Source organism: Chrysochloris asiatica, unplaced genomic scaffold (genome assembly GCF_000296735.1).
Source record: "Chrysochloris asiatica unplaced genomic scaffold, ChrAsi1.0 scaffold00211, whole genome shotgun sequence".
NCBI lineage: Eukaryota > Metazoa > Chordata > Mammalia > Afrosoricida > Chrysochloridae > Chrysochloris > Chrysochloris asiatica.
The window spans coordinates 1,558,495-1,579,622 of record NW_006408729.1 but is presented as its reverse complement, the minus strand read 5'-3'; the positions used below and the strand labels follow the sequence as shown (position 1 = coordinate 1,579,622).

Sequence of the window (21,128 nt, the reverse complement as noted above, 5' to 3'; positions counted from 1 at the left end):
GCAATTTGTTTGTTTTGTAGTAACAGTCCATCTGCCTCTATTGTTTTGTATTTTTCCTGTACGTCTTTCTTTCAAGAACGGAAGGTACTTAAAAGAAAGACTGACAGGAAAAAATACAAAACAATATAGGAAGAAATCTAATGTTGTATTGCACTAGGCAGATTTGCTGTACAACACCTCTTAAAAAGTGTTCAAGAGCAAAGATGTCAGTTTTAGGACTAAGGTGCACCTGACTCAAGGAATGGTATTTTCAGTAGCCTCATATGCATGTGAAAGTTGGACCATGAATTCAAGAAGACCATAGAAGAATTGAAAGATTTGAGGAGTTATCGTGTTGGAGAAGAGTACCATGGACTCCCAGAAGAACAAACAGGTCTGTTTTAGAAGTATAGTCTGCCTCCTTAGAAGCCAGCATGATGAGACTTCTTATCTCGTACTTCGGACCTATTACTGGGAGAGACCAGTCCGTGGACAAGGACGTCATATTTGGTAAAATGGAGAGTCAATGAAAAAGAGGAAGACCCCCCTAATGGGATGAATTGGCACAGTGGCTTCAGCAACTGGCTCAAATGTAACAATGACTGTGAGGATGATGCAGGATCAGGCAGTGATTCATTCTGTTATGCATAGGGTATAATGAATCAGAACCAACTCACAGCACCTAAACAACAATCCAGAAGAGGTTACTTTTTAATTGAGAATTGGAAGTGGAACAGAATCGAAAATGTTTAAGAGATTTATATGAGCCTGTTTTTTATAGTAGCTGTATTTATATAACCCAAATGGGAAATACCACAAGTATCTACCAGTATAAGAATAGATAAACAAAGTATAGCATATACACTAGAAAGCTGGTCAGCAATAAGAAGTGATGAACTGTATGTATCTCATAAAACTATGTTGAGTAGAAGAAGCTTTGATTATAGAAATCTCTAGTAGTGGTGAATAGATCAGGAGAAACTTAGTGTGGTGATGGAAATGATTACTGTTTTCTGTGGTTTGCTACAAGGTATATTTAATTGTCAAAATCTTAAGGCAAAACAATTAAGATTTTAATTTGTATTTAACTTATGCATCAGTTTTTAAAATGAAATGGAACTAAAGATAAATTTAAATTAAGCATGTTAATTTATAAGATTATTTCCTGATTATTAAAGGATATTACAAAAAAAAAACTCTTTGGAGAATATTGGAAAAGTTTATGTCGTTCCTTTATTTAAGTTGTTAAAATTTCTCCTCTTCCTATTTTGACCAACTATTAAAAATCTATTCTGCAGTTTTAAATTCCTCAATTCATCAAATATTTATTGAAATCTACTATAAGGAGCTCTGGTAGCGTAGTGGTTACGAATCGGGCTGCGAACCTTAAGGTCAGCGGTTCAAAACTACCAGCCGCTCCGCGGGAGAAAGATGAGGCTTTCTACTCCCGTAAAGATTTACACCCTCGGAAACCCTGTACAGGGTCGCTATGGGTCGGACCCGACTCGATGGCACTTAACAACAACAACAACAACATAGGCCCGGCAGCGTTTTCAGACACTGGGATATTGTTCTGTTGATAGTAGTGAATCTTTTGAAGTACTGTTTTGGAGTAAAACTGTTTTAACTTGTATGTGAATCTAGGAAAATTGGAAGATGTCAAAAATGAAATGGTACACATAAAAATTGATAACCTAGGCATTGGTGAGCTGAAATCAACTGGTATCGGCCACTTTCGATCTGACAAGTCCCATGGTTTACTATGCCATAGCACATAAAATTGAAGAGGAATAGCGTTGTATTCATCGCCAAAAAGAACATTTCAAAATCTGTCTTGAAGTACAGTGCTGTGTGTGATAGGATAGTAACCATACACCTGCAAGGAAGACCAGATCATACCACTATTAGTCAAATTTATGCATCAACAACTAAAGCCAATGATGATGAAATTGAAGAATTCTACCAACTTCTTCAATCTGAAATTGATCAAACATGCAAACAATTTTTGGAATGTAAAAATTGGAGACAGGAAGGATCAGTTAGAAAATATGGCCTTTGTGATAGAAAGAATGCTGGAAATTGCACAAATACCTTTTTTCAATAGCATAAATGGCAACTATGTAGGTGAACTTCACCAGATGAAATATGCAGGAATTAAATTGGTAAGGCCAAGGGCACAATGTGGAACAGACTGTCATTTTTTTCATATGCAAATTCAGAATGAAGCTGAAGAAAATTGTAAGTCAGTGAGAGCCAAATACAAATTTGAATATATCCCACCTGAATTTAGAGATCATCTCAAGAACAGATTTGATACATTAGACACTAAGACAAAAGATCAGAGGAAGTGTGGGATGACGTTATGAACATCATATATAAAGAAAGTAAAAGGTCATTAAAATGACAGGTGCTGGTGGCTATGTGCCATGGAGTCAGTTCTGACTCATAGCCACCCTGTACAGGATTTCTGAGGCTGTAAATCTTTATGGGAGCAGAAAGCCTCATCTTTCTCTTGTGGAACAGCTGGTAGTTTCGAACTGCTGACCTTAAGGTTCGCAGCCCAATTCGTAACCACTATGTTGGAGAGGAAGAAAAACACCAAAATGGATGTCAGAAGAGACTTGGAAACTTGCCCTTGTGTAAAAGACCCTAAAGCAATTGGAAGAAACAATGAAGTGAAAAGACTGGAGATTTCAAAGAGCAATTTGAGAAGACAAAAGTATTATAATGAAAGATGCAAAGACTTGAATTCAGGGAAGAACACTCTCAGCATTTCTCACGCCAAAAGAATAGAAGAAAAAATTGAAGCCTTAATTTTTAATACTAATGGATTCTATGGGCAAAATATTGAATGGCGTAGAAAGCATCAAAAGAAGATGGAAAGAACATAGAATCACTTTAACAAAAAGAATTGGTTAATGTTCATCCATTTCAAGTCCAAGCTGCATTGAAGGCATTGGTGAAGAAACTTAATACAAATTGAAATGTTTCAGTAAACTTGATGTTATGCTGGAGATGCTCATTCATCTATGTCAAGAAATTTGGAAGACAGCTACCTGGCCAACCAATTGGAAGAGGTCCAACTTCATTTAGGAAGCTTCTTCACAGAGTGGGGTGCCTCTGGGCACTTTGTGAAGTTAGACTCTTTGACCCATGGATCTAGAGAGCTAACAGTCTTCTGACTAAGGCTTACTGGTGGAGTAGGGTGCCTCTGGGCATTTATCAGTAAAGCTAAACAGCTTTGTAATGCTTGAGTAGACCAAAGGCCAAACTGCCCTCTTCTAGAGACCATAGCAGAAGCTGAAGAGAGAAGGAGCATGGAAGCAGTGCTGCCTCAGTCTCAAAATGTAGTGCCATGACCTCTGGGTTCTCAAAGGGTGGATCCATGACCTCTGTGGTTTCTAAGGGTGAGGCCATAGTTTCCTAAGTTTTAAGGAATTGGTTTCTTCACCAACTCTGTTCCAGAATGTGAAGCTGTTCTGTTACGATGATGGGTCCTCTACCCAAATCCCAATTTTTATTCACATGGTAGATAGGTGTATAGGAGGAGCAACAACACCAATAAGGTATGCTTACAATGGAATGATCAACCATTTCAAGATCACAAGGGCAACATTTGCCTTAAGGACAAAATTCAGAAGGGTTGGCAAGGTGGGTGGAATGGAAATAACCACAGGAAAGAAGTGGAATAACTTACATAGAGGGGATTGCAATCTTTGAGGTGAAATAAAGTATGAGTTGTAAGATTGATGATCTGCTTTGTAAACCTTATCTCAATTTACAATTAAAAGACTAAAAAAATAAAACTACCATGGCTTGTCTCGGGTACACCTTAGTCCTCAAAGTGGTATCTTGGTTCTTTAACATTTTAAACAGGTCCTTTGGACCAGATATGCCTAATACAGTATGTCTTTTCATTTCTTGTCTGCTGCTTCCATGAGCATTGATTATGGATACAAGCAAAATGAAATCTTAGGTAAATGAGAATCCAGGCACAGCCAAGTTGTTGCAAAACCTTAACTGTCACAATAGATAGTATATGTGTAGTCTTCTTAAAATATTTTTTTAGAAACTATTTTTTGTTTTTAAGTTTAGAAAAGGAAAACTTCACCGACAGTTCTACTGGAAGTGAAATAAGAAAAGTCAACTCTTTACATTCCAGTGAGTAAACTGTTGCCTAACTTGGTACCTTTTTAATGGATCGAATATCGAAGTCATCCATTTCTATCTGTATAAACTTAACACCATCTTCAGTTGCAGCCCAAAGTTCATATGTCTCTAACCCTTGATTTTTCAAATTTTCGTCTCAAACTGACTGACTTCTTGATACTCCTGTAAAGCTTTAACCTCTCTTAATAGCACCTCCTTTTCCTAAATGAAATAAAGCTCTCCCTGTGAAAACTACTTCCCCTGTAACTCTTAAGTAATGGGTATTCTTTCTCTATTCTCTTGTTCTTTCTCCTACAACATAGTACTGTTTTTACCTGTTTGAACCTGTCCTTCCTCTTTCTTTACTCTGTGTGTGTATAGAGTGTGCATGCATTTAATATTAGTACTACCATATATTCGATAGTGAAACCAGAAATTTGGGGATCATGAATGAATAACACATTCTTTATTTACCTCATGTTTAAACCTAATCTGTCACCAAACCTGTTGATTTTACTGTTTAAATTAGTGATTTTTAAGTTTTGAGGTGAGGTGATGATTGATCACAGAGATACTCTGAGATCCTGGTGAAAGCTATGGACTATCTCCTTAGAAAATGCACACATATGTACAAATATACACCCAATATAGGCAGTTGTAGGGAAACCCCTAAATCTGTATTATTTCTGATATTGTCTTGTTTCTTTTCTTCCCCACCACCAGCCCTCTCTCCTTGTTTTTTGTTATGTTCCTCTTCTGATACATCTGCCATTTGATACAAGCATGATTTTATAAATGAACACATTTTCAATTACGACACTGTTCAAATATTTCTGTTCATATTATATGCAGGATAAATGCCTGACTTACTCTCTTGCCTTTCATGATATGGCTCTTAGTGACTCTCCTTCAGTTCCCTTCCCTCTTTCATTGTATTCCAGCAGTACCGTGATGTTTATAGTTTCCTAACCTTTCATGCATGCCTTATGCTTTTGTCTTTTGCCTGTACTCTTTCCTCTGCCTGGAATGCAGCTCCTCCACCCACTGCTTAATGAACCCCTGTATTCTTACTCATCTTTCGGAAACCTGCTTAGGTGTCAGATCCTTGCTGTAAAGTCTTTGCTCAAGCGGTTTCATTTCTTCCCAGCAAAGAATTCATCTCTTCTTTCTTTGTAATCCTTATACACAGGAATAATGAGCAATTTCTTTCACACCTTCCCAGGGAAGAACATACTCAGCATTTCTCAAGCTGAGGAAACTGAAAAAAAAAAAAAAAAAAAAATTGAAGCCTCAACTTGCAATCTTAAAGCATTCTATGGGCAAAACATTGAATGATGCAGAAAGCAAAAGAAGATGGAAGGAATACACAGAGTCACTTTACAAAAAAGAAATGGTCAATGTTCAACCATTTAAAGAGGACGTATGGTGAAAAGCCAGTGATAATGAAGGAAGAAGTTGAAGGTGCAATGAAGCCATTGACAAAAAACAAGGCACCAGGGGATTGATGAAATACAAATCGAAATCTTTCAACAAACTGATGTGGCACTGGAGGCACAAAGGCATCTATGCCAAGAAATTTGGAAGACAATTACCTGGCCAACTGACTGGAAGAGATCCATGCTTGTGCCCATTCCAGAGATGATCCAACAGAATACGGAAATCATTGGACAGTACCATTAATATCTCTTGCAAGGAAAATTTTGCTAAAGGTAATTGAAAAACAGCTGCAACCATACCTTGAGAGAGAATTTCCAGAAGTTCAAGCCCAGTTCAGAAGAGGACTTGGAACAAAGGATATTGTTACTGACATCAGATGGATCTTGGCTGAGAGCAGAGAATACCCAAAACTTGTTTACCTGTGCCTTATTGTGGCTTTCAATTGTGTGGACAACATTGTTGAGAATGAGTATTTCAGAGCTCTTAATTGTTCTTATGAGAAACCTGTACATAGACCAAGAGGCAGTTGTTACAACAGAGCAAGGAACTACCGAATGATTTAAAATTAGGAAAAGTGTGTGCCAGGGTTGTGTTCTTTTACCATACTTATTCAGCCTGTATGCTGAGCAAATCAAGAAGCTGGATTATTTGAAGAAAAACATGGCATCAGGATTGGAAGAAGATTCATTAATAACCTGTGATATGCAAATGATACCATCTTGCTTGCTGAAAGCAAAGAGGACTTGAAATACTTCCTGATGAAGTACCTTCGATACAGCTTGCACCTCATTGTAAAGAAAACAAAAATCTTCATCACTGGACCAGTAAATAACATCAAGATAAGTGGAGAAAAGATTGAAGTTGGCAAGACTTAATTTTGCTCAGATTAGCCATCAACATTCATGGAAGCAGCAGTCAAGAAATCAAACGATGTATTGCATTGGGCAAATCTCTACAGAAGACCTCTTTTAAAGTTTTTAAGAGCAAAGATGTCAGTTTAAGGACTAAGGTGCAATTGACCCAAGCCCTGATATTTTCAATAATCTCATGTGCATGTGAAAGTTGAACAATGAATAAGGAAGACCATAAAATAATTGATGCATTTGAGTTATGGTGTTGGAGGAGAATACTAAAAGCACCAAGGACTGCCAAAAGAACAAACAAATCTGTATTGGCAGAAATACAGCCAGAATACTCTTAAGAAGTTAGGATGGCCAGACTTTGTCTCTTATACTTTGGACATATCAGAAGGGACCAGTTCCTGGAGAAGGATTGGTGAGGTGGAAGTTTGGAGAAAAAGGAGGACCCTCAATAAGATGGATTGGCATAGTGGCAGCAGCAATGGGTTCAAACATAACAACCTCAATCATGAGGTTGGCGCAGGACCAGGCAGGGTTTTGTTCTCTTCTACATAGGGTCGCTATGAATCAGTACCGACTCATTGGCACTTAGCAGCAACAGCAACAATATTCCTTATTAGACGGGAAGCTCCTTTAGGGTAGGGACTATGTCTTGCAATTTTTGTAATGTTTAATATTTGGCTTATTATCTGACATGTGTCAGTAAGGTTTTATATTTCCTAAAGGTGAGTACTAGTGTGGTGTTGTAGGATAAGCACTGGACTTCTAATTTCAAGGTAGGCAATTCAAACCCACCAGGAGCTCCTGGAAATCCTTTACACACTTTAACATCAAAGATGCTTGACATTTTTTCCTTAAATACATCATCCTGTATTTTAACTTAGGGTTATAAGCCATGAACAGAGGCATAAACATCAGAACTTATAGTTTGTTTCTTCAAATGCCAATATAATGGAGTACAAATTCAATTTAGCTAAAATTTATTGAGATGTTATTTGTATAAGTCTCTGATAAAGGGTAAGAAGTTGGAGATCTTTTTATTAAAAGGAGGAAGAGACAGGTATTTACATACTAGTTTCAAGGCAGAGTGCATTCATGTCTTCCTTTTGAATAGTACTTTATAGTTTACCAAGTGATTTCCTACTGCATTCATTCATTCCTCCTAACAGTCTTATGTGTGGTGCTGTACGGTTATCACTGAACTGCAAGGTCAGTTTTGAACTGCAAGGTAGGTAGTTGAAATCCACCAGCCATTCCTCAGAAACCCTATTCAGGGTTGCTGTGTGTTGAAACCGAATTTCTGGCACTAAATAACAACATTAGTCCCATGATGTTGATAGGTTCTTTGCACTTATTCTTCCCGTTGCCTTAAAAGTTCTCAGAACTGATAGATTCTTTACCTGAGCAAAGAACCTACCAGTGTCACAGGTCTGGTAGTTTTTGCTTGAAGGTTTTCTTTTAGAAACCATACTACTCTGCCTCCTTATTGCTCTTTTGCACCATCATAGCTATTATAATCTGTTGTACCTTCGTAGCTTTTATTATAGTCTGTAATAACCCTATCTATTTATGCACTTGTTTGTCTCTTTGTCAGAATGTATACCCTATGATGACAGGAACCTTATCTAACTATCAACTTGTATCCCCAGCTCCTAGTGCAGTATCTGGCATGTTGTTGTTAAGTGCCATCAAGTCAATTCCGATTCACAGCGACCTTGTTGTAGAGGGTTTCTAAGGAGCAGGTGGTGAGCTTGAGCTGCAGACCTTGCACTTCAAACTGATCTTACAGTCCAGTGCATTAACCTACAACACCACACCAGGACTCCATCAGGAATGTGGTGGAGTGGTGGTTATGTGCCATGGAGGTGGTTCCAACTCATAGTGACCCTGTACAGCGTTTCCGAGGCTGTAAATCTTTTATGGGAGCAGAAAACCTCATCTTTCTCCTGTGGAATAGCTGGTAGTTTTGACTGCTGATTTGTAACCACTACGCTACCAGAGCTCCTTGGAATGTGTTGGGTACTAAATAAGTAGTTTAACTAAATGAATTATTACTCCTGTTTTGTAGACATTTCCTGACTTTGCATATATGAGAATGTAGATTTACACAACAGATCAACTGTGAATTATTTATTGTATGGTGTGCCACCATTATACTAAGAATTTTAAATACAGAAAGACAGACATTTGAATTTAGCAGAGTATCGGCTCATAGTTACTTAATAATTATATAGTAAAAGAAAAAAAACGTAAACAAATTGTTTTGCAATAGGAAATTGATCAGATTTCTTTATTCAAAATTTATTAAGCATTTAAATTGATAAAATTAAGAAAGGTGGGACTTAGTAGACAGGCGTGAGCAAAATTTTTAGGGTGCTGGAGTTATATTTTGTATTGGATGGTGTTTATAAAGTGAATATAGTTTCAGAACTTATCAAACAACACGTAACACAAAATTCAGCCAACTGAACTGTAAATTCTTTTCTTTAAAGTTTTTATTGTGAACTGAGTGATAGTTTACATGGAAGAACATTGGCTTTACACCATTGTGTCACTGCAATGATTACAATCTCCCCTGTGCATCATCATTCGACAGTATTTGCTTCCATACCCTTTGTTTTTTTTTGGGGGGAGGGTATGGATGGGTTGGGGATGTACACAGAAACTCTCAGGAATATATAATAATTTAAACACCCAAAGGGCACATTCTGCAAGCTTGTCTCTTTGCTGCCAGCACCCAGTCCCTCTCTTTCCATGAGTCCAGAGTCCTCAGCTACTTCCTCTCTCCATGTCCTCATCTCTGCCTCCGTCTCTGGTGTTGCTGTTTGTTTGGATAGGGTCCCGCATTCCACTTGTGCTTTTCTCTCTTGATGGTCCTAGGGTCCTCTGTTTCTGTCCTATGAGATTAACTTCCCCATTTTTGTTATAAAACTTCTCTTTACAGTTGTGATAGTCACAATTAGTCATGATAACAATTACTCACTATTGAATTATAAGAAGTTTATCCCATCTCTTTTCACCAGACCTGCTAGACAAGATGAAAACTATTTAGTGGGGATTATACCTTCCCCCACACACTCTTAAACTAAACTCCCTATTGAAAACTTGTAAGCTAGTCGCTTGGTGCCTTTATTTTAGGTGGCCCCTCATTTTAGGTTGTTGTAAAGTGGTGTCGAATTGGTTCTGACCCATAGCGACCCTGTATAGGGTTTCCAAGGAACAGCTGGTGAGCTTGAACTGCCAACCTTGTGGTTCAAACTGATTTTGCAGTCCAACACATTAACCCACAGCACCACACCAGGACTCATTTTATATAGCCAATGACTAAGGTGCCTATTTCTATCTACCCTGTATACAGAGGGGATAGGATTGATACTTGGTGTGAAGACTTCTTCCCTTTCAGTTGGTATTTTGAGGTACTGCATCCATAAGTATAGGTCAAGTTCATCAAATTGTAGCAATTTACAATTTAATTTTCCTTTATCAAAAATTTTTTTTATCTTCCTCTAGTCAAGTTCTGATTATCAAGCCATCAAGGCTAGGTCAAATGAGTACTATCTGCAAGTTTGGGCATTCTTGTGCGTCTCCACTCACTTCATATCAGCTGGATGCTTCACTATCAGCTCTAGCCCTCTGTGGCTATGTTCTTGTCCATGGGCTCAGGTGTCCCCAGGTATTACCATACTTTGAACCAACCAGCCCTTCCTCTTATCTTAATCTCCAGGTCAACAGGAGTCTATAGAACGTGGTTGAACTCAGCACATATTGTCATTGCTTCCATTCCCCCTCTTCCACTCACCAGTACAACAATGGTCGCCAGCAAGCTTGCATGGCTGCTCATGTGTTTCCTTTGAGTTTCAGTCTTGGAGCGGGGTTTGTATGTAAATTATTTTCAATTAAAAAAATAAATCTAAATACTGGAGATACAGTGGTGATTTACATATGGTCTTGTAGATCTTATATTTTGAATGGGGAGGGCATGATAAGTGGATGAAGAAGAAAAAGTACAGTATAAACTATATGTTGTTGTTATGTGCCATGGAGTCAGTTCCAACTCACAGCGACCCTGTACAGGGTTTCTGAGGCTGTAAATCTTTACGGGAGCAGAAAGCCTCATCTTTCTCCCGCAGAATAGCTGGTACAGCCCGATTCATAACCACTACACTACCAGAGCTCCTATATGTATAGTTTATAAAATAAAAACTATGCTGTACAAAATATGAAGCCCTGGTAGCATAGTGGATTATAAGTTGGGCTACTAACAGCAAGGTCTAGTTCAAATCTACCAGCCACTCTGAAGGAGGAAGATGCTTTCTGCTCCTGTAAAGATGTGTAACTTTGGAACCACTACACAGGATTGCTATAAGTTGGAAGCGACTTGACAGCACACCACCACCACCACCACCACCACCACCACCACCACCATCACCATACAAATATATTGTAGCTAATAACTATTTGTTGTTGTTGTTAAGTGCCGTGGAGTCGGTTCTGACTCATAGCAACCCTGTACAGGGTTTCCGAGGCTGTAAATCTTTACGGGAACAGAACGCCTCATCTTTCTCCCGCGGAGCAGCTGGTAGTTTCAAACTACTGACCTTGTGGTTCACAGCCCGATTCGTAACCACTACGTTTCCTCCAGGATGTTTAAAGTATTTATAGTAGCTTAACATATAGCACAAAGATTAATAGGAAATACTCTGTTAGAGGCTGTTTTAAATTTGATCTTCTGTATTTTGCATTTTTTTCATTAAAAATAAGCCTTAATATAAAAGCTCTAAATGATTTTGAGACTTTTTTGTAATTTAAGTTGATCATCTCTAAAAAAATTAATTGTTTTACAAATGATAATGTTGTTGTAGGAGATAATGACACCTCTCAGGAGCACTTGTTGTTAGGTGTCATCGAGTCTACTGACTCATAACGACCCTGTGCCCAACAGAACGAAACAGTGCCTGGTCCTGAGACAACCTCACAATTGTTGTCACAATTGAGCCCATTGATGCTGCCACTTTGCCAATCCATCGCACTGGGACGTCTTTCTCTTTTTCTCTAACCAAACATGATGTCCTTCTCCAGCGACTGATCCCTCCTGACAATATGTCTGAAGTACAAGACACGGAGGTTTGGCCATCCTGATCCCCAAGGAGCGCTCTGGCTGCACTTCTTCCAACACAAATCTGTTTGTTCTTTTGGCAGTCCATGGCACTTTGAGTATTCTCCTCCAACACCATAATTCAAAAGCATCAATTCTTCTACGGTCTTCCTTATTCACTGTCCAGCTTTTGCATGCATATGAGGTTATTGAAAATACCATGGCTTGGGTCAGGCTCACCTTAGTCCTCAAGCTGACATCTTTGCTCCTCCACATTTTAAAAAGGTCTTGTGCAGCAGATATGCCAGTGCAATATGTCATTTGATTTCTTGCTGTTTCCATGAGTGTTGATAGTTGATCCGAGAAGAATGAAGTCCTTGACAACTTCATTCTTTTCTCCGTTGATAAGATTGTTGTTTATTGGTCCAGTGGTGAGGATTTTTGTTTTCTTTACATTGAGATGAAATCCATACTGAAGGTAGTGCTCTTTGATCTTCATCAGTAAATATTTTAAGTCTTCTTCACTTTCAGCAAGCAAGATTGTATCATCTGCATATTACAGGTTGATAATGCGTCTTCCTCCAATTCTGATGCCACGTTTTTCTTCATATAATCCAGCTTCTCAGATTATTTGCTCAGCATACAGGTTGAGTAAATTTGGTGAAAGAGTACAACCCTGTCATACACCTTTCTTAATTTTAAACCAGTGTTCCCATGTTCTGTTCGAACAACAACCTCTTGGTCCATGTACAGATTCCTCATGAACATAATTAAGTGTTTAGGTATACTCATACTTCTCATTGTTGTCCATACCTTGTCATGATAAACACAATCGAAAGCCTTTGCATAGTCAATAAAGCACAGGTAAACGTCTTTCTGATATTCTGTGCTTTCAGCCAAGATTCATCAGACATCAGCAATGATGTCACTCGTTCCACGTCCTCTTCTGAATCTGGCTTGAACCTCTGGAAGTTCTCTGTCAATGTATGCTTGCAGCCGTTTCTGTATTTCCATTAGTAAAACTTTACTCACATGGGATATCAAAGAGATTGTCTGATGATTTCCGCATTTCGTTGGGTTACCTCTCTTTGGAATGGGCACAAATATGGATTTCTTCCAGTCAGTTGGCCAGATAGTTGTCTTCCAGATTTCTTGGCAGAGATGAGTGAGTGCCTCCAGTGCCGCCTCACTTGCTTGAAAGATTTCAGTTTTTATCCCATCAATTCCTGGTGCTTTGTTTTTTGCCAATTCCTTCAGTGCACCTTGGACTTCCTTCATTATCATTGGCTCTTGATCATATGCTACCTCTAGAAATGGTTGAACATAAACCATTTCCTTTTGGTACAGTGGCTGTGTATTCCTTTCATCTTATTTTGATGCTTTCTGCACCATTCAATAATTTGCCCAGAGAATCCTTCAAAAACGAAAGTCAAGGCTTGAATTTTTTCTTCAGTTCCTCCAGCTTGAGAAATGCTGAGCGTGTTCTTCCTTTTTGATTTTCTGATTCCAGATCTTTTTGCACATTTCGTTGTAATATTTGACTTTGTCTTCTCGAGCTGACATTTGAAATTTTCTGTTCAGCTCTTGTACCTCCTCATTTCTTCCATTTGCTTTAGCATCTGTACGCTGGAGTGCAACTTTCAGTTTCTTTCTGACATCCATTTTGACTTTTTCCTTCCTTCTTGTCTTCTCAATGACTTTTGCTTTCTTCCTGTGTTATGTTCTTGATGTCACCCCACAACTCTTCTGGCCTTCAGTCTTCAGTGTTTAATGTATCAAATCTATTCTTCAGATGGTCTCTAAATTCAAGAAGGATATACTCAAGGTCATATTTTGGTTCTTGTGGACTTGTTTTCATTTTCTTCACCTTCACTTTGAATTTGCTTATTGAGCAATTGATGCTCTGTTCTTAAGTCTGCTCCTGGCCCTCTTTTAACTGACGATATGGAACTTTTCCATCATCTCTTTTCGTAGATGTAGTCAATTTGACTTCTGTGTATTCCATCTGATGAGGTCCATGTGTATAATCTCTCTTATGCTGTCTAAAGAAGGTATTTGAAATGAACAAATCATTGCTTTTGCAGAATTCTACCATACCATCTCCAGCATCATTTCTGTCACCAAGGCCATGTTTTCCAACTGCTGATCCTCCCTCTTTTCTCCCAACCTTTGCATTTCAATCACCAGTAATGATGAATACATCTTGATTACATGTGTGATGAATTACAGATTGAAGAAGTTGGTAGAATTCATCTCTTTCATCCTCACTGGCTTTAGTGGTGAGTGTGTGAATTTGAATAATGATGTTTCTTACTGGTCTTCCCTGTAGGCACTTGGATATTATCCTATCACAGACAGCGTTGTACTTTATGACTGATCTGGATAGGTTCGTTTTGACAATGAATGCAACACCATTCAATTTGTCATTCCCAGCATGGTAAACCATGTGGTCGTCAGATTCAAAATGGCCAATACCAGTCCATTTCAGCTCACTAATTCCTAAGATACCGATGTTTATGCGTTCCATTTCATTTTGACAGTTCGTAATTTTCCTAGATTCATACTTTGTGCATTCCACGTTCTGATTATTAATGGATGTTTATAGCTGTTTCTCTTCATTTTGAATTGTGCCCCGTTAGCAAATGAAGCTCCCGTGGGCTTTACTCCATTCCCGTCATCATGGTCAACTCTAGTTTGTGGAGGCAGCTCTCCCAGTCGCATTTTGAGTGCCTTCCAACTTGAGGGACTCATTTTCTGGCACTAAATCTGACAGTATTTCTCTGCTGTTCATAAATTTTCAGTGACTAAATATTTGGAAGTAGTTCCTCTTTTTCCTAGTCTGTCTTCCTCTGGAAACTCATCTGAAACCTATCCACCATGGATGACCCTGCTGGTATTTAAATTACTGGTGTCATAGCTTCCAGAAACACATCAATTTGTAAGCCACCACTGTATGACAAACTGACAGATGAGTGGTGGCTCGAGAGCAGTAGTATTACTTTAAAGTTATTTTTGTTTGATGCCATCAAGTTAGTTTTAACTCATAGCGATGCTGTGCCAAACAAAATACTGCCCGGTCCTGTGCCATCCTCACAGTTGCTATTATGTTTGAGCCCTGTGTTGCTGCCAATATGTCAGTACATCTCATTGGGTGTCTTGCTCTTTTTCGCTGATCCTCCACTTTACCAAGCATCATGTTCTTCTCTAGTACTGGTCCGTCCTGATCACATGTCCAAAGAAAGAGAACTCTTGTCATCCTGGCTTCTGAGGGGCATTCTGGCTGTACTTCTTGTAAGACAGATTTTTTTGTTCATCTGGCAGACCATGCTATCCAACATGATAATTTAAATGCATTGGTTCTTCTGTGGTCTTCCTTTTTTATTGTCTAACTTTCACATGCATATGTTGTTGTTAGGTACCATCAAATTGGTACCGACTCATAGGACCTTATGCACAGCAGAACGAAACACTGCCCGATCCTGGGCCAACCTCACTTATTGTTGCCACACTTGAGGCCATCGATGCTGCCACTTGGCCAATCCATCTCATTGGGGGTCTTCCTCTTTTTCTCTGGCCCTTCACCTTACCAAACATGATATCCTTCTCCAGTGAGTGGTGCCTCCTGACAATATGTCTGAAGTATGAGAGATGAAGTTTGGCCATCTTGTCCTCCAAGGAGCACTCTGACTACATTTTTTCCAAAACAAAGCTATTGGTTCGAGGCAGTTAAAAATACCATAGCTTGGGTAAGACACACCTTAGTCTTCTAAGTGACATCTTTGCTCTTTTAACACTTTAAAGAGGTCTTTTCTTCATATATGCTGAGTAAACATCCTTTGATTTCTTGACTGTTGCTTCCATGAATGTGGATTGTGAATCCAAACAAAATGAAGGCTTTGGCAAATTCTGTCTTTTTTCCATTTACCACAATGGCTATTTATTGGTCTAGTTGTGAGGTCTTTAGGTTTTTTTTCACACAGAGGTGCAATCCATATTGAAGGCTGTGGTCTTTGGTCTTCATCAAAAGTAGTGTTTATCAAGTAAGTATATCAAGTGAGCAACATTTTTCTGAAGTATATTCAAAAACAATACTAATAACATTTATACCTTGATAATCATTGGATTAAGTGCCAACGAGTCCCTTCTGACTCATAGTGACCCTGTATAGAGTTTCCAAGGCTGCAAATGATGTGGGAGCAGAAAACCTCATCTTTTCTTCTGCATAGTGACTTGTGGCCTAAAACTGCTGACCTTGTGGTTTGCATTGCAGTGCTTAGCCCACAGAGCCATTGTATGGATTAAGGTAGAAATGATCAATTTAAGCTAAGATTGTCATTTTCACATTCATATTCGTTTGTTTTTTTACATTGGGTCATTTAACGCCTGGTAACTTTCAGTTTTATAATACACAGAATAATTCTGGTGTGGCGCAGCAGGATAATGCACTGGATGGCAAGGTTGGTTTGAACCACAAGGTCAGTGGTTCAAACTCATTCCTTGGAAATCCTGTACAGAGTTGCTATGAGTCAGAACCAACTCGATAGCACTTTAACTACAACAGCAGCAAAATGTAACTTAAGCAGGTTTAGATCACAACACTAAATTCTAGATGTTAGATAATACACTCGTAGTCTGTTCATTTGTCATTAACATTTATTAAAATACATTGTTATATAATGTAGTTAATTTCCTGTCTATTAAGCTATTTCTGTGAGTCCTGGTGTAGTGCTGTAGAGTAAGCACTAGGCTGCAAGGTCAATTTGCATCTCAAGATTGGTGGTTCAAACTCAGCAGCCACTCCTCAGAAACCCTACACAGGGTTGCTATACAATGATAGCAAGAAGCTGTTTTTATATATAATGTCTAGCAAGGAATCAGATAAGACTCAGTGAAGGAAGTTAAATGATAGCTCTTTAAGAACTGAATAGATTGTGTACAGAGTCTGGCAGAGATAAGGCACTAGCTGACATTTGATAATTCGTACTGAAATGTTTATCTTAGCTTTCTGGTGTGTTTGTCTCCAGGGGTATAGGAAACATTTTGTTTATGTCTGTTGTAATCCCTGCTACTCTAGGACAGTGCTGGTTACTCCAGAGGCATTTAATGAATTTTCATGGAAAGCTACAATGAGAACATGAACTATATGAAAATTATCGATTAGGTCCTTAAAATAGTAGCTCTTACACATTTAAGTTATTTCTTTAGGTATCACAGTGACATGAAAGAATGTAAATTGAGCATTGAAGATGTTATGAAATGATCATAAATAGTTAAGTGGCATTGAGTTAGTTGCTATTCTGACTCATAGCAACCCTGTATAGGATTTCCTAAGAGCAGCTGGTGGGCTTGAACTGCCGATCTTGTGGTTCGCAGTCCACTGCTGAGCCTACAGCACCACCCTAGAAGTCCAATCATACATAAGTAATGTTAAGTGCCGTCGAGTTGGTTCCAACCCATAGTGACTCTGTATAGGGTTTCCATGGAGCAGCTGCTGAGCTTGAACCCACCAGCCTTGTAGATCAGACAACTTGCAGTCTGCTGTATTAGCCCACAGTGCCACACCAGGACTCCAGTCATAAATAGTGTATCCTAAATTATAAATCATTGTTAAAATATTTGTATGGTTTAGACATAAAGAAGAAACAAGTGAAAATGTTTTTTAAACTATAAAATACATGCCACATTGAATTTTGTTTATACTTAATGATCTTATTTCCCAAAATAAAAGTAAAGATAAAACACAGATACACTCCATGGGTATAATGAGATGGGATATTTGGAATAGGACCGGCATAAGCTACAGTTTCTCAGTACTCAGAGCCCCATATTAACCCATAATGAAACAATGTAGTTTAAGTATAGCTGACTAGATTGTGTTGTTTATTAGTTTTATAGATTGAATAGTTTAGTTGCTATGAGAAATAACAAATAAACTCAAGGACGAAACCAGACATACTGTTTTGAGTCATATTTCAACAAGAGAACTGCAATTCTAACATATCTGTACATCTTTAGTTTCAGAATGGCTTCGGCTGTTGCCTTTTCTCGGTGTACTTGCACTACTTGGCTACCTTGCAATTCGTCCATTCCTCCCGAAGAAAAAACAACAAAAGGACAGCTTGATTAATCTTAAAATACAAAAGGAAAATCCCAAAGTGGTGAATGAAATAAATATTGAAGATTTATGTCTTGCTAAAGCAGCTTATTGTAGGTGTTGGCGTTCTAAGACGGTAAGATATCTATTTATAAGCACAGTACAATTTTGAGAAGTTTGAATTGTGTTGCTTCTTAAGTCACCAATGTTGAGCTTTTGTCAGATGACAGATTTGTTCACAGTGTTCAGTATTGAGAATGTATATTGTTAAAGTTTGAGTTTAACATTGATACTGCCTATATTTTATGAGTAAGAACTGACTCCATGGCACTTAACAACAGCAACTACCTGTATTTGAAAAAGTTACAGCACAAAAAAGGTTTAGAAATCTGGTGTTTTCACAAGGCTCATCTTTATCTAGAGATAAATAAGTATTTATTTTAAAATACATTTACTGCTTGAGAAAGTATGTAAGACTTGGTGGGAAAGAGCATAAAGCTGTGGAGTCAGAATAAATTGTGTTCAAATCTGGAGTCTTAACACTTTGACTTTGGTTAAGTACGTACTTTAATTTTCATTTTTTTGATGGTCAGTTTTGAAAATCTGATTATTAGCATAACAAGCATATTGAAGATTTACTGAGATTATGTAAAATGCCTTAAACAGTATGTAGTTAATTTGTGAGTGATTTTTAATGTGGACATTAAAAGGAATTTGGAATCATGAGTGTAATAGCAGCAATTGGTTAAATCTGTTTCTAGTATTATATGATCATAAGGTAATTGAAGTTTTGAGTAAACTCAGTAAAATAATCCACAGGAATAATTTGTGAAACCAAAATTTTATAACAGTCTAAATACCTGATAAAGAGGAATGACTATGAAATGTTAGCAAGCCATTGAAATCAGGCTTTTACTGAGAGTTTTATGTCATGAGGTCACAGTGTAATAGAAGAAAAGCAAACCTTTTGGTTTGAACCTCAAGGTCTGTGGTTCAAACACACCAGTTGCTCCTCGAAAACAATATACAGTATCACTATTGAGTCAGAACTGACTTGATTGCACTTAACAACAACAAAGAAATTCAGCTCTATATGTGCACTTACAGTAAATATATATGGGAAAATTGTATGTTTGTTTTCTATGTGTAGATTATAAGTGAATTTTGTTTTCCTTAAGTATATGGTATTTTCCCTAAAATTTATATGGTATGTATGAGTTAGAGTAAGAAAACATTATGAAGTGATTTTTGAAATTATAATTCCAGTTTTTTAAAATTTTTAGTATGTGAAGACGTGAAAAGACTCAAATTTAGAGCTCCACAGAGAACAAGAGTTTATGTTGATTCTTTTTAAAAATACTTTAATTTGCTCATGGCATCCATCCAAAGTGTTTATTTAAAATTAACAACAAATAATAAATTTAATTATTGAAATTGTCACATTTGCTAGGGTATCCATCCGAATGAGGTCAGGTTAGATATAGAATATGCAGGCAGTCCCCAATTTAACATGTATCATCTTCCTTCAGTATTTTAGGGGATCCTCTCAGATTATCAAAATTTTAGGATGCTAAATCCCTATATAAAATGGCATGGTAAAGTATGCATGTCCTCCCCATATGCTGTAAATCATCTCTCAATTGCTTATAATACCTTAAATATAAATGCTATGTAAATAGCTTTTTACATACTTTTCTTATGATGGATTACTTTGACTACTTAATTGCTCATCCCCCCTTTTATACTTCTGGTCCTCTCTCTGTTGGTTGAATGGCAGAACCTGCAGCTATGAAGGATTGGGGTATTACAGTTAAAATGACAGACTTTTTTTTTTCCTTTTGCATTCTACCATTCATAATATGTAATATATACAATGTTGCAGCATGTAATTTGCTGATGTTACCATTTTCAAATGTTTACTTGAGTGTTTTGAAAATTGTAACATTTTCAAATGATCCATGTTAGGATTTGTAAAGATAGTGATTATAAAAGGCAATAATAATGGAAAAAGGGATTTGATTTATGCCAGAATCAATTTAGGATGGCAGAACTAAACCCCATTGTAAGTTGGGAACTACCTTATTTATTACTCAGAAAAGCTGTCTGTTGGTTTTTGTTTGGTTTTTGGTTTTTTCCTTTCCAGAAGAGTATTAATGCTGACTTAATTAGAGCATTTAATAAATTTCCATTTATTGAATCTTATTTTAAAGTAACACAATTCTTTTTCTTTCTAGTTTCCTGCTTGTGATGGTTCACATAATAAACACAATGAATTGACAGGAGACAATGTGGGTCCACTAATACTGAAGAAGAAAGAAGTATAATAATAATGAATTAGGGTTGAATTCAACTGTGTGCTGTAAAATCCTGTAACAATATTTTTTCATTCTTTGTATAGAAAATCTTTGAAATGGTGGTCTTAATTATTACTACTTGTTGATAACTATTTCTGCCGATTTATTTTCTTGCTACACTACTGTTTATGTTTTGTACTTTATATAACTTTCAGAACATTTATATGGAAATTAAATTGCATAAATCCCTCAGTATGATTTCTAAGAATTAATGTATCTTCCAGTAATAAAATCAATACTTCTCAACACTTGATTGAGAAAATCAGAATTATTGGCAGTGGGTCCAGTGTTGTTTGTTTGGATATCAATATTTTCAACAGAATGTATACTTAAAATTTTTTCCCATTAAGTATGATTTTTCAGATATCTCTTATTTTGATGATTTGAAATGATAATCTTTTAAGATAAGAAAAATATTGACATCTATAATTACACTTTTATAGAGAATTATTGTCAATTAATACAAATATCTTAATTTCAGAAAAGATGTAAACTGGATATAAAAAATTCCCAGGAACAGTTATTTATAAAAGTTTTGTTTAGTTTACAAAAGACTGTTTGTATCTGTTGTGTACTTTTTTGTGTGTATTTTGAGGTATTTGACTCAGTAACGGCGTAGGGTGAGTGGCTTGAACTCTAGCTACTGCAATTTGAAGATCAATTAGAAATCAACGAGTAAATCTGAATTCATATCAAAATGATAATGGTTCCATGTTCAAATTGTATTTATGTGAACATTTCTCTGTTTAAAGCCTTGTAATCCACAAAAACGTAAAATGCAAAAAATGTTTGCAAAATAAACTAGAGAAACTTAAGTTTTTGTCAGTTTTGTCCTACTGTTATGAGTCTGTTTAGTTTCCTCCTACATTATAAATCTCATTCAGTCCGTCACTGGGTGTTCAGTCTATTTAGTTCACCATGTCTCCTCCTGTGTTGTTTAGAACATTCATTGTGGTTTGGGTGAAAGTTTACAGAGCAAATTAGTTTCTTATTCAACTAATGTTTCGTGACATTAGTTGCATTCCCCTCATTGTAACAACATTTCTTCCCACTTCCTCCTTGGGTTCCCCATTTCCATTCACTTGTCTCTCCTGCCCCTTCCTGCCTTCCAAACACTTTAGGGCAAATGCTGTCGGTTTGTCTTATATGGTTGATGTTCT

At 37.3% G+C, this 21,128-nt stretch overlaps 1 protein-coding gene across 1 annotated transcript in view; it reads left to right on the top strand.

The window, feature by feature from the left end:
* LOC102836526 (CDGSH iron-sulfur domain-containing protein 2-like) overlaps positions 1-19,938 on the top strand; it is a 32,188-nt gene extending 12,250 nt beyond the window's left edge. The window contains exons 2-3 of the mRNA XM_006872713.1: positions 17,536-17,750; positions 19,849-19,938. Coding sequence (XP_006872775.1) covers positions 17,536-17,750; positions 19,849-19,938 — 305 coding nt within the window. The remainder of the gene's footprint in view (positions 1-17,535; positions 17,751-19,848) is intronic.
* The last annotated feature ends 1,190 nt before the right edge of the window (positions 19,939-21,128 follow it).